Source organism: Protopterus annectens, chromosome 11.part0 (genome assembly GCF_019279795.1).
Source record: "Protopterus annectens isolate FY-2018-M chromosome 11.part0, PAN1.0, whole genome shotgun sequence".
In the NCBI taxonomy this organism is placed as follows: domain Eukaryota; kingdom Metazoa; phylum Chordata; order Ceratodontiformes; family Protopteridae; genus Protopterus; species Protopterus annectens.
The window spans coordinates 132,035,335-132,049,243 of record NC_056745.1 but is presented as its reverse complement, the minus strand read 5'-3'; the positions used below and the strand labels follow the sequence as shown (position 1 = coordinate 132,049,243).

At 36.8% G+C, this 13,909-nt stretch overlaps 1 protein-coding gene across 3 annotated transcripts in view; it reads left to right on the top strand.

Annotated features, from left to right (window-relative positions):
* The window catches only part of CACNA2D4 (calcium voltage-gated channel auxiliary subunit alpha2delta 4), a 2,573,275-nt gene that overhangs the window by 248,302 nt on the left and 2,311,064 nt on the right, over positions 1 to 13,909 (top strand). For all 3 annotated transcript variants that reach the window (XM_044087505.1, XM_044087506.1, XM_044087504.1), the window contains exon 4: positions 13,325 to 13,384. In XM_044087505.1, coding sequence (XP_043943440.1) covers positions 13,325 to 13,384 — 60 coding nt within the window. The remainder of the gene's footprint in view (positions 1 to 13,324; positions 13,385 to 13,909) is intronic.

Genomic DNA, 13,909 nt, shown 5'->3' with positions numbered 1-13,909 from the left:
AGCGAGTCTGTTATTCATACCTGGTGATTGGCTGATATTTAACCTAATTTGCCAGCATAGCTCTTTATATTGCAACAGACTCTCAATGTCACCCCCCTCTAGGATTAAGAGTTACTTTATCTAAAATAATAAAAAGGAATTTTTTAAATTATCGCAAACCACTGAGTGTCTACATAGTGCATTCATAGTGCTCTTGTTTTTGATGTCTCTCATATGTTCATAAATTCTATCTTTAAGCTTTCTTTTTGTTTTGCTGACATAAAATGAAGTACATGAAACACGGGTAGCTAGATATACTATTCCCATAGTGTCACAGTTAACCTGCTCTGGACAACTGATAATTCTGTAGCAGCTTCTTACACTAACATAAGATCCATCATCAATGTATCTGCAAGTTTTACATCTCCCACAGTTAACCATCTTAGACCTATGTTGGTTGTAATTATTGTTGGGTTCTGCCTCCACTAGTTCCTTTGAGATCTTTCGCTGACTAAAAGTAAAATACAGTGTTTCTCCTAACCTCCTATTCATTTCTCATGTAAAAATTAAATTCCAATTGGAAGTAAGTTTTTTTTAATCTTGTAACCATCTGTATTGTAGGGAATCACCATTGCTCCAGTTTTTAATAACTCTGGATTTCTAACAGTGGAAAGCTCACCTTTGGGATTTTTCCTCAAGATGGGTGCATATTTTACCCGCCTTCCTTGAAGTATTACACATTTAATATTATCTAGGAGAGTCTCTGCATAATCCCTTTCTTTAAACATTTTAATCAAGCCCTTCACCTCTACATCAAATATTGTGTCATCCATAATCAGTCTCAAAATGCCTTTAACAATACTTTTTTTCTGAAAATATGGGTGACAACTGTTGAAATGTGAGTAGGAATTTGAAAACATTTCTTTTCTAAATATAGTAAAACGATACCTCATATTCTCAGTATCTTTATATAGAATAACATCTAAAAAAAATCTCTCCTATTAGAAAGGAGCTTTTTTATGTGTAAACCTCAGAAATTCGGTTGAACTCCCACAATAAGTAATAAATTCTTCCAATTATGGTTCACTCTTCTGCCATAAAATGAGGATATCATCCAAAAATCCAAAATAGGCTTGAATGTAATTTAAAAAAGGGGTATTAAACACAACTTCCTCTTCTCATGCTACCAGCATAATATTAGCAAAAAACTGAAGGACATTTTGCACCCATTGGAACACCTATCCTTTGGTGAAAATATTCACCCCAAAAGAACACAAAAAGTTATTTTTTTAACACCATCTCCATAAATTCACTAATGACAAATATATCCTTGTTGTTGAAATTAGTGGTGTCATTTAATATACTGGTAAAAACTTCCAAACCTAACCTGTGAGAGAGAACTGAAAATACATTAACAATGTCTACAGTAACAAATAAAATATTGTCGTAAAAAAGTTTGTTTAGCTTTTCAAGCAAATGGCAAGAATCCCATAATACTTGTTCATAATTCATAATGATATTTTTGCATTTTGCATCAATAAATGCAACTAAACTCCATTTTTGATGTGTGCGATGCCACTATTGGTCTCAATAGAGGGTTTGTATTATTTTTGTGGATTTTAGGTATTCCAAATATTGAGGGTATCAAAGGTTTGTCTACTTTAACAAAAGTCTCACATGTAATAAGGCCCTGATCCATCACATCTACCAGCAATATTAACTTAATTTTTTGATACCCTCATATACACATCTTCATCATTAAGAAGACCAAACATCTTACTAGAATAATTCACTTGGTCCATTAATACTACACCTCCTCCTTTGTCTGGTTTTATAACCTGGATGCTCTTATCTGTAATAATGTTATTCAATATCATTCATTCATCTCTTGTTAAAGTATCTACAGGAACCCCATTACTCTGTTGTTAATTAGGTTTCTAATTTGATCCCCACACATGCTTTCATAAATGGAGACCATGGGATGAGAGGGGGGATAAATATATTTTTTCTTTAAAGAGTTTTTTTGTAATCCACACCCAATTTGGTGTTCCCCAAAACACATCCTCAGATTTAATTTATGAGTAAACAATTTTAAATTAATCATAGTTTTGACCACATCCATCCTAAATTCATGTACAAATTTAAAGCCTTTTTTGAGCAAGGTCTTAAGTCATGCATCCACCTCTAAATGACTCTGTGATGACCCACCACTGGGCCAGCAATTAAGAAGCCTCAATCCTCACCACTGGCACCAGTGGGAGATGTATACTGAGAGGATAGCAAGTACACATACAGTATTTCCAGATGCAGCTCTCTTCATCAAGTGCAATTTCCATTGAGAGCACACAGAGACCACAGTCAGTCCAGGGCTGGTTTCTCCCTCTTTCTCCAGATCCCCAGTAAGACTCCCCCACTGGCACAACTAAAGAGTTGAGATCTCAGCTGAGTGGCCAAGCCTAAATCTCCAGCACCGTCTTTGTCCAACCAGGGCTTCGTGTCCCTGTCCAAGTAGCTGACACACACATTCTTTGAGGTTCGATTTATACACACACACACACACACACACACACACACACACACACACATACCTGGGGAAGGCTAGCACAGGTTTAGTAGCTATGCTTCTTTTTGCACAGACTATAAGGTAATTATCACTGCCACCAGCCAACTCCTTATCAGCTACTTTAAGACCCTTAAAGGGTGTCCAATCTTACTGTGCAATGTTACTATTAATACAAATGGTAGTTTGACCAAGAGCAAGGCTATTAGGAGTGGCCCACAGAGTGCCACCAAATAAATATGAAAGTACTCTCAGTACTTAAATATTTCTAGGACAGATTAGACACAATGAAAGGTTTAAATATATTTAATAATAAATAATAAAAGAAGAACATACTCAGTATATATTCACAGTGACATCAGAGTTAAAAAATCACAGGAAATATTTAAAACAACATTACAGGACAGTCTTAAATAAAGAAAAATATCTAAGTAAGCTTTGCTATATTTTGGAGAATTATACTATTCCCTAGTAACTTACTTCATCAGAGCAAGGCAGATGTGGTGAATGGTTCTAAGTAAGCTTTGCTATGTTCTAGAGAATTATACTATTCCCTAGTAACTTACTTCATCAGAGCAAGGCAGATGTGGTGAACGGGTCTTGTACTTGTTGTCAGTTCCAAGACAGAATACAGAATGCTGTGTCTCTCTAAGAGACCTCTCAGATTAATACCTCAGATATTACTGCTGGGTTAGCTTGCAGAATGACATTATTTCTTGCCATCTGACTTCTATTCCACAGGCCCCAAACAACCATTGCATTTAGCAGCATCTACCTGTAAAAATACATACAATCGCTTTTTCTCAGATCTTTGGCAAATGCTGGAAGTCATAAAACAATAAAACACCTCCAAGACAACTCAAAGTTCCCTAATTTTAGACATTGTGTTTCCTTGCTGAACTTAAACTGAAATGTATCATCTTTATTGCCTAGCCATAAAGTAATTTAATTTCAGCTATTTTTCTAAAATTTACCAGAAAGGTTAACCTCCTGTGTCCCAGTTTCCACTGTTAAAATATATATATTTAAACAGTTACAATAATGATGTACATTTCTGTTCTTTTCCAGTAGGGTACACTGTGGTTACATTTCAAACAGCACTTTGCAAATACCTTCAAGCAGTTTGATATACACATGACATACACTTCTAATACATTTGTAACACAAGCATTTTGTATACATCATGTTGGTATTCACAAATGACATATAATTATTTACAAAATTCCAGATGGTTGTGCTGGCAGTATCTCCCTTTGTCACAGACTCAAATTAAAAATTTTAAAACTACTAAAATCTTTATTATCATTGTTATTATTATCATTAATGAATATTTCTTCATGTTGTATGTATAGTTCTTTTTCCTTACTTTGTTTTGATTTCTGTTTCTGAAAAATACCTTGGGACTCCGCTCTCATTGTCTGATTTATCAGTCTGTCTGATTTGCATGGCCCGACCAGGTTCAAAACATTAAAATTATCAAAAGAACAGGTGTCCTCCTGATTAGAGGTTTCACCACTCTAGTTATTCTCTGTGTTAATTTCAGTATTGCTTTGATTAGTGTAATCTATGAGTCAATTTTTATATAAATTTTCATTACTATTTTAAAACAGAAGCACAGACAAACAGATGCACACACACATACATACACACAAATTCAGAAGCATAGATGGAAAGCCATGGACATAACTGTTGCATTTTTCTTTCTTTATGTTTTTATTTTGCTCTCAATAAACTGCAAAGCAATGTTTAGCAAGCATGAAAAGTGGCCTCCATTTACTTATTTTGTCCTTGAGCTTCACAACAGTTTAATATGCTGCTGTGACATGACAGACTTGCTTTTTGGTGAGCTTTATCTGTACATTAATGCCTTGTTGGAGAATGTTCATTCTCCAGTATTGTGACAATGTACATTTCACCCTTTCTCTAATATTCAGTGTAACTGGCATTACAGGTTCATCTTTAGTATGAGTGATCACCCAAGACTGTGATTATATACAAGAACTGCAGCAAAAGTAAACCACACAAACACTGGTACTGCAATATTTCCATGACAGCTGATTTTGTTGCAAGACAGGGGATAGAGAGAGAGAACATTAGAGACAGATATTTTCAAATATCTTAACAAGGGAATGGTCTTGAGTGAGACAGAATAGTAGATGGGAAACTTAAAGGGCAGTAGAGGTTTGTAATAGGTTTGTAAGTAAAGCAAAGGCTAAAGGCGGTCACTATGGTTCAATCTGATTGGAGGAATATAAAGATAAAGCTCACAGCATTCAGAAGCTACAAGGAATTCAGTGTCTTGAAGACTATGTGATGCACTAGTGAAAAAACACACATACCAGTGAAGGTAAATCATTTTGCAAGTACAAAGCTATAAATAAAGATGATGTCACAGACGGTAAAACAAATGACAAGACAGCTCCTGATATGTATGTGAAATGAAAGACATGAATGGATTTATTAAATACTTAAAGGGGCAGAGCAGGTTTACCTCTGGGAGAAGGAAAATGCAGACATCCTGAAAAAATATATTTTCTCATTGTCCGCATAGCAAGGAAGTTGAATGAGCAGAGACCAGGAATAATGGCTAAAGGCATTAGCAACAGCAGTTTGTTTACAGAAAAGAGGCCTAAATGAGTTTGCAGTTCTAAATGAAGACAAAGCAAACAAGCCAACCAAGATGCCTCTAAGAATGCAGAAAGCCTGAGAGAGGTATTCCTTCAGCTCTGATAGTTTTGCTTCAGTGCTTGTTCAAGGAGTTTTGGCAGTAACCTGAAATTTGGATGGCTGGGAAATAAAAAATGTAATGTCAGTAGCAAAATATTGTAGAATACCTTAAATTCATGGACTTGCATGATTAGAGGCAGCTGGGCTCCCTTTCAAGGTATTAACTATGGCAAATAATTTGAATGGTCTATCACTATGAATACATTATTTGAATAGTCTACACCAGAAGTATATCATTTTGAACAATAATCTTGATTTATCCAAATGGCATTTTAGAATTCTACTGAACTCTGCACATGAGACCCGCAATCAGGCTAGATATCAAAAAGCCACATTTTTTCCTACTCCCATTTGGGATCGTTATTAAATCTCTGTAATAACTGCACTTCACCTCTCCATCTCTTCTTTCAGAGTTGTTTGTGGAGAAGGGTGCCACAGAACCAGAGACCTGTTATATTTGCACTTTATGCATTACGTTTTCTAACAAATGCTTTGTGGCTGTGCTCACAGGGATGGCATGCAATGAGTTAAGATCATGTTCAGCACTCACTCACTCATGTATGTAGCACAGCTCTGCATCAGCCATGACCCCTGTAGCCCCCTCCTCCCCCAGTCAGATGTATGTCTTCAGTCATAGCTTTAACTGACGATCGTTTTCAGAGGACGGTTATAAGTCCTCTGCCTGTCAGACATTACCTTCACTCACTGTCCTGCAGGTTCTCTAGAACCTGAGATACTACTCAAACTTGGGTCACCCTTGTACCTGCATCTTAAATCTAAAAGCCAAGATGAGGGGAGAAATCATTTTTTAACACCATTATTAAATAATTACTCAAGACAATAGACAAGCATACACTGATATAAAAGAAAACAAACCATGTTAACATGTTGACAGTTACAAATATTATACATCACATACATGCTTTTACAATTATCATCAATCCAACATTACATAAATCGATCAATTGCTGCCTTCCCCTAAATCTCACTCCTCCTCCTAAACATTATTCTGCTTGTATTTTCCCCACAATTTCCATTTTTTTCCTATGTAGCTTACGCCTACCCTTTTCTAAATATCCCACTTCCAGTTCTTTTGTCTCTGTTACAATGTCCACTACTTCAGGTACAGTTGGTTTAGCCTTTGATTTGCATTTTCTAGTAATTGCCTCTTTGGCAGCCACCAAAATTAAACTCATCAATGCCTGACTATGTCTTCAGATCCTGTATCCCAACTCATACCATTTGCTCATGCAATATTTCTGACAAAGCACTTTGCAAGAATTTTTTTTTTTAAGTCTGTCAACTCATTTCACTCCCAAAACATATGTACCCAGTTACCTCTTTCTTCCCATCACACCTACAACATTTCCTATCTACCTGAGGAAAATTCTTTGGACTCTGCTTGGGGTATAAAAATACCTATGCAAACACTTCCAAGCAAAAATTCTTAATCTTTCAGACTTTGTTGCATACATAGGTGCCATACATATTGCCCCCTCATTGTTTCCTTGTGAATTGCTTATCCAGTCTCTCTTCCCAATGTTTTCTAACCTTCTCGGATTCCTATAGTTATTGTGCAATATTTCATATACCTTACTAATTATCCATTCTTTAACAGCAACTTCTTTTCTAGATTTAACTAAAAACTCTACCAGAGCAGGTCTTTCACTTAGGATTCCTCTATTCCTTTTTCTTTGCCTATACTGTGACATCAATCATTGACAGGGATGGTGGTCTGTAGCCTGCAGTCCAAATGTATTTGTGTCTTCATTCCATTCCATTACCTGTTTAATTATTTGCTCACTATGCTTTAGTTCCTTTGCTAGTTTTCTCCAGTATATTCCAGCCCCCTCTTACCTATTCTCTGTACCCCTTATTATACTCACTTCTCTTGAAAGAATCTCCATTCTTCATTTGCTTAGTTCTTAGAATACTTTCTGCTACTTTTATGAATATAATATTCTTTATGGCTATTATTCTCCTTAAGCATCTGCATCCAGAATCGGAGTCTGTCTTCATTTCTTGGACCCCCCTTCACACTACATTATCATCCCTTTCCTCCTTGCATTATAGGTTTCTGCTTGTGCTATGTATAGGAGCCTTACCTGCTTTGCTGTAAAATATCCCTTCAAATCAGGTAAACCTAAACCACCTTATTCTTTTGAAGAACTTAATCATTGCCCTCTTCCCCTCCCAGACAAAATCCTTCCACTCTATTAATTACTGTCCACAGCTTCTCCTCTGGTTGATAAAAATATGCCTGATCTGCATATAAAATTAAAGGGACTAAAAACGAAAGGGACTAAAAATGTTTTCCCTGCTTGTATCTTGCTATCTATATCCATAAACAAGAACTTCCATTTTCTCAGTTTTTGTATTATCTTTTGTTTAGTCTCTTCCCACATATCCTTAGCTGCCATAACAGAGCCTTGTTTAACCCATACTCCTAAATAATTCATTTTATTGTCTCCCCATAAATACAGGTATAGCTGAACCAATTCATGTGTGGGTTTATAGTTTACAGCTATAGCCTTTGTTTTCTCTACATTAATTTCACATCCTGAAAAAGCATGAAAATGCCTCAAAGCACTCCACAACATTGATATGTCCTTTTCTGGTTTTATCAGGTATAAAATATCATCTGCAAATAATGACAACTTTTCCTTGACTACCACACCAATTATATCCATGAATTCCTGAGTCCCTTCTTTTCTTTGCCAATAGCTCTAAATATAATGCAAACAAAGGGAAAGATGACACCCCTCCCTGGTTCCTCTGTTCAGACACAACTTAGAGAGGAACCCTCCCACTTTAATAAGGTTAATTAGGTGGATGTGTGAGGGATCCGAGACAAAAATTATTGCATCAGGAAATGCAAATGTTTCCATTGCCCTACACATAAAATCTTAGCTTACTCTGCTGAATGCTTTCTCTGCACAAAGACCCACCAACAAAAGTTGTATTTTCTTATATTCTGCTTCCCTCTGGATTATCATTGTTCTATTAAGGTCGTCAAATATTTGTCTCCCCTCCTCAAACCATATTGATACATATCTATCAATTCTGGCAACATCTTTGCCATTCTTAACACTTTATAATTGAAATGGGTCTGTATGAAGCTGGGTCTGATGGGTCTTTACCATTCTTAGGTACTGCAGCCACTGCAGTTTTCTTCAGGATGGTCATGCTTCCCCTCCTTCTAAATATTGTTAAACAAAACGTTCGAGATCTTTATCACTTTCTTCCTCCTAGTTTCCAAACCACCAGAGGAATAGTATCTATTCCTGGTGGCTTTCTGCAGATTGATTCTACATCACCCTTTTTACCTTATCCTCTCCTATTTTAAATCATTGAGCCTCATCTACCACTAACCTTGCCATACTTAAGTCGTCCCTAAATATTTCCATTTGTACTTTTTCTTGATTTCCACATTCTTCTGCATTAAACAAATTTTCAAAAAAAAAAATCTGAATTATCTCAATACCTCCACAAGATCTCCGATTATTTTTCTTGTTATACATTTGGCAGCAACCTTTTCTGTTGTTGTGCTAAGAATTTTTGTGCTGTGGAGTTACTACAAAAAACAGTTGCTTAACAGCAATCTTTCTAGACTCACACGGTGTGCAGTTATTGCACCGGTTCTTCTGAGATTCCCTTATTCTTCAGTACTTTAAACTTTTGTCAGTTCCTCTACATAATTCTTGTTACTTCTTAACCAGATCTCTTTTTCTTGTATTTCTGCCCCATTTTTAAACTCCATTTCATTTTATTCCACTCACTAGCTATAACTTCTAAAGAAATTTCTATTTTCTGTAATAATTTACACTACCCATTTCTTAAATTACTGCCTTTTTAACAGGTAATTGGGGAAGCGCCAGTGTCTCATTTCTACTTCATTACCATGCATTTTTATCTTAGTTGTTCGCAGATGATCTGAAATAATTATTGGATGTGTGTCAAAGCTTTCAATTAAATGCACGTATTCCTGTGAAATATAATTTCTGTCCAGTGTAGCCCAGTTCATGTACCTTGTGGAATAATGTGTAAACTCTTTCCAATTTCCTACTACTGAACTCATGTCTTCCATATCAAATATTGTCATAACTTTCTTCTGAAATCTGCCTTGCTGTTTATATTTTCCCTTCTAGGTCTCCACAGATACAAGTTGCAGTCTTTACCTAGAAGTAATACTTCCTGGTGAAAGCTGATTATTTCTCCCCAAGCTCCATAATAGCAGTTTTAGGTAGAACGTAAATACAATGCATCATAATCCTGCTTCCTTGCCAGTTAGCATTGCTATCTTTTTTTACTCTCTTCTATCAATATTGAAGCTCCTCTAGTGGTTAGTATAAGTACTTTCCTTTACTTTTGTCCCTGATGTTCTGCTGAAGATCCATCCTGAAATTCTTTATCAAATTCACATGCTCATTTCTTTCCAAATTTGTCTCCTGTAGCAATCCTGTTTGTACTCTGCTTACGTTTTTGTCTATACCTGTGAGGTCATTCACATTCTTAGTATAACCATTATAATAAGAAGTTATAGATGACAGCTTTTTAAAAATGTCTATTTCCATCTTTTGTGTTACATGCATCCACTAATGTTTGGCAGGTTGATCTCTTATACAGTTTCTTGTCATTTCAATTTGAACCTATGTCACATTTTACAAGACTTTTTGTTCTAATGAAACCCTTGAGGAAAAGAAACAAGCATCTCCAGAACACCCCCATAACCTATTAACTTAAAACAAATGCACAAAACTAATACTAACTGCTGTCTCTTCTGGTCTTATCTTCATTCCCATCCAGGATATGAAAAAAAACAGCTTATATGCTTTCAGAAAACAGCCTTTAGCCTTAAAATTGTTCTGGCTTCTCAACTTACACTGAACATTTATTTGCCAAAGGAATTTTTTTCATTACATTCGGTGTCCTCTTATTTACTTGCTTACACAAAAAGTATTAGATCAAGCCAAGTACATATATTATAGTCTATGCACTTTTTCACCCAATCCCTCACATCAACAACTCAAGATTACAGCAGATTGTCCAGTCTTCTTTTTTTTTTACATTGTAATGCCTACATTTCATAAAACTACAAAAGAAGAAGAAAAAGACACTTGTTTACTTTAGTATCTGTATCACATACAACAATAACTGAAAATACTTTACTTTAGAACATGCAGCTTGTATTATGGGATGTCCCATATAAAAACTGTCAAAACAAAAATTGTTTACTTAGTTACTTTTCTTTTTTTTCTTTTTTCCTCCTTCCCTTCAGTGTCCTTCCAAACATTTATCACATAATGTGGGGCATATGTGTTTCAGTCCCCCACACATTTAACAAAGTCAACAAAAGTCAAATTTTTCCACTTTTTCTTGTTGTTGTTGTGTCTTTCAGCTTTTCCCGGTTAGGGGTCGCCACAGCGGAACTCCGGTCCGCTAATGATTGGTAGTTGATTTTTACGTGCTGAGTTACCAGCCCTGACGCATAACCTTCAACGAAGGTACACCCATTCATGCATGTCTCCACGCAAAAGACGGTCTAGCTGAGAATCGAACTGGACAGCGTCTTACTGTGCGGCGACAATGCTACCGCAGCACCACCACCGTAATAAAGCCATATATGCTGTGGTGGTGCACTCGTTAGCATTGTCACCACACCGCACAGAAGGCGCTCCAGCCAAGACTCGAACTGGAGAATCTCTTGCTGAGTCTGCATGTCCTCCCCATAGTCGAGTGAACTCTAAAGACATGCAGGTAGGTGCATGCATGTGTGGGTGTGCCTTATTTGAAGGTTGGGCACCGGGCTGGCAACTTGACACCGTAAAAATCCACTGCCAATCATTAGCAGACTAGTGATCCACTGTGATGATCCCTAACCGGGAAAAGCTGAAAGACCGAGACTTGTAAAGCCATATTTTCCAAATGTGACTCATACTTTATAGTCTCACATTTATTCACTAGTTTCAAAATTGCTTGTCTTCTTCCTGTCCATCTTCATTTCCCAACCCCAGACTCTGGTTCATGTCCAAGGTACTCCTAATTCTTCTAGTCAGCCCCTGTGCTTTTTTATGTATCTCAAGCCTTTTCATATGGCACATAGGAAAAGGTTTTACTAGCAATGTCTCTGTATAAGCTTTATTATCAGAAGAACAAGAAGCAGAGTCCCATTCTGTTTGATGGCTCACTTTTTGTTGGAAAAACTTTAGTATTTCCTCCTTAGCCTGTTCTGTATCAAAAAATGACAGTAATAAATCATCTTGCTTCATGATCAACAACCCGACCATCAGAAGAAGACTAATTTATAAGATGCATCCTCCAGGAACATAATGTAGTTAGGGTGGGAACAAGTGCATGACATGGCTGGAGGAAATATCATTCAATACCTTTGCTTTCTCTGATTTCCTTATCTTCTTCTGTACTGCACATTACCATTGATGTGCATGTATATATAAGGAGGTATGGATGCCATAGTATTTTATGCTACTTGTGACCACATATTACCTTTTTAGATGTTGGGGTGAGGTGGGGTGGCCTTCTACTGAAATGGTAGCATCACTGAAACAGTTGAGACTGTTGTCCCCTACGTCAAAGGGTATGACAGAGCAGCCTGTATGGGCCATGAGCCACAGTTCCTCTGCTAATACTCAGTAAGCCAGATCTTCTTAAGACTAGAGCAACTGATGTAGCTGAAGGGGTATCAGCCAGTATTCGAACAGGATCTCCAGCTCTGTGCCTGGTCATCTCATAGATAAAGCAAAATGTTTATTTTATTCTTTTCTGCATTAATATTTTGTAAAAATAAGAAACATGGTGCACAAGCCACATCTCATACAAAGTACACATGTAACGGAGGAAAACAGAAGTGACTTTATAAGTCAGCAAGCACAATTAATGCAGGAAGGGTATCATTGTAGAGTCAGATGTAGAAGATCTCAGACTAAGTCATCATGAGCTCAGCATGACAGCATTTTTGAATAATGGCAGCGTTATTTTACAAGACTTGGTATAAGATGATTGATAATTCATTGGTTCATCCCCCACACACCCTAAAGCACAAGACCCTCCACTCACTTAATCTCCCCATTTGAAAAGTTTACTGTCAAATGACACAGCTGTCCACTCACTTGCACAACCAACAACCACCTGAGGTAATGTGAATGAGGGTGCACCCGATATGGAAATTATACTAGGTTATTTTACTTTACTTGATAGATGGACATAGGAGGTAAGTGAAGGCAGCACACGACATTAGCTTAGTTTACAAAGTGCAGGACTCACTTTAGAGATGGTTTTGAATAGTAGGTTGGAGACTTTTTTTTAGGATGGGGTGGGACAGTTACATTATCAGTTAATGAATAGAAAACTGAAGTTATTTTGGTGGTGTTGGCACAACCGATGATTTACACATTGTTAATGGGTGCTGTACATATTCTGTCTAAGTCTCTCATGAGAGGGTATAAGGAGCACACCCTTGGCATGCGTACATATACTAATTCATTAGTTTTTCAGGCATAGGGAGCACACCCTTGGCACTCGTACATGTACATATTCATTAGTTTTTCAGGCATAGGGAGCACACCCTTGGCACTCGTACATGTACATATTCATTAGTTTTTCAGGCATAGGGAGCACACCCTTGGCACTCGTACATGTACGTATTCATTAGTTTTTCAGGCATAGGGAGCACACCCTTGGCACTCATACATGTACGTATTCATTAGTTTTTCAGGCATAGGGAGCACACCCTTCGCACTCGTACATGTACGTATTCATTAGTTTTTCAGGTATAGGGAGCACACCCTTGGCAGTTGTACATGTACGTATTCATTAGTTTTTCAGGTATATACTCCAAGGAGATGCTGTTTAGTAAACTTATGTTTCATTCCATTTGCTTTTGTGGCTTTCAGCATTTCACAAGTCATTGTTTTTAAGCAGAACCTTATGCTAGGACTTTTTTCTCTAGTTTCATGAGGTCCTGTAAGAGACAGTATTGTTGTTAAGTCTATGGGGTTATGTACAATTACGTAGTAAGAATTTTCCATTTCTTTTATGCAGAGACTGGTGGATGCAGCTGAAGAAGCAGACCTGAACCACAAGTTTGATTCATCCTTGGTAGTAAGTAGAGTTTCTAGGAAAATTCAATTTTCGGAGAAGACTAATACAGAAGTGTACCAGTTTTATACATTAGGAACAGTCTTTATTTTGCCTATATCAGCTATCAAGAAGTGAGCATTTTCTGATATTTAAAAAATTAAGTAGTTGTATATTTTAGCAGACTTCCAGAATTTATTAGAGTGGTTCTTTTAAACAGAAGGGAACAGTTTACTATTTTTTACACTCACTGCTGTGTCTTAGCTGTCTAGATTTTGAAGCGATATCCTTGATTTGGTATCAAACTTTTGTTTCATCTCTTCTTAAATTAGACATTATTTTGAAAATTTAAGTTAGTAATACCAGCATTTAAAAGTTGACCATTATATGGAACCGTTTCCTTAATTATGTTCTGCTTTGTCCTTAACTCTGGAGGTAAAAGTTGAGATTCCTACCACAAGCTGCATTTTTTCCTTGTGGAATGGAACTCACTGGGCTTCACAGCATCTTGGTTTAAAAGACAGAAAACTTTTGTTTGGGTTTGAAATC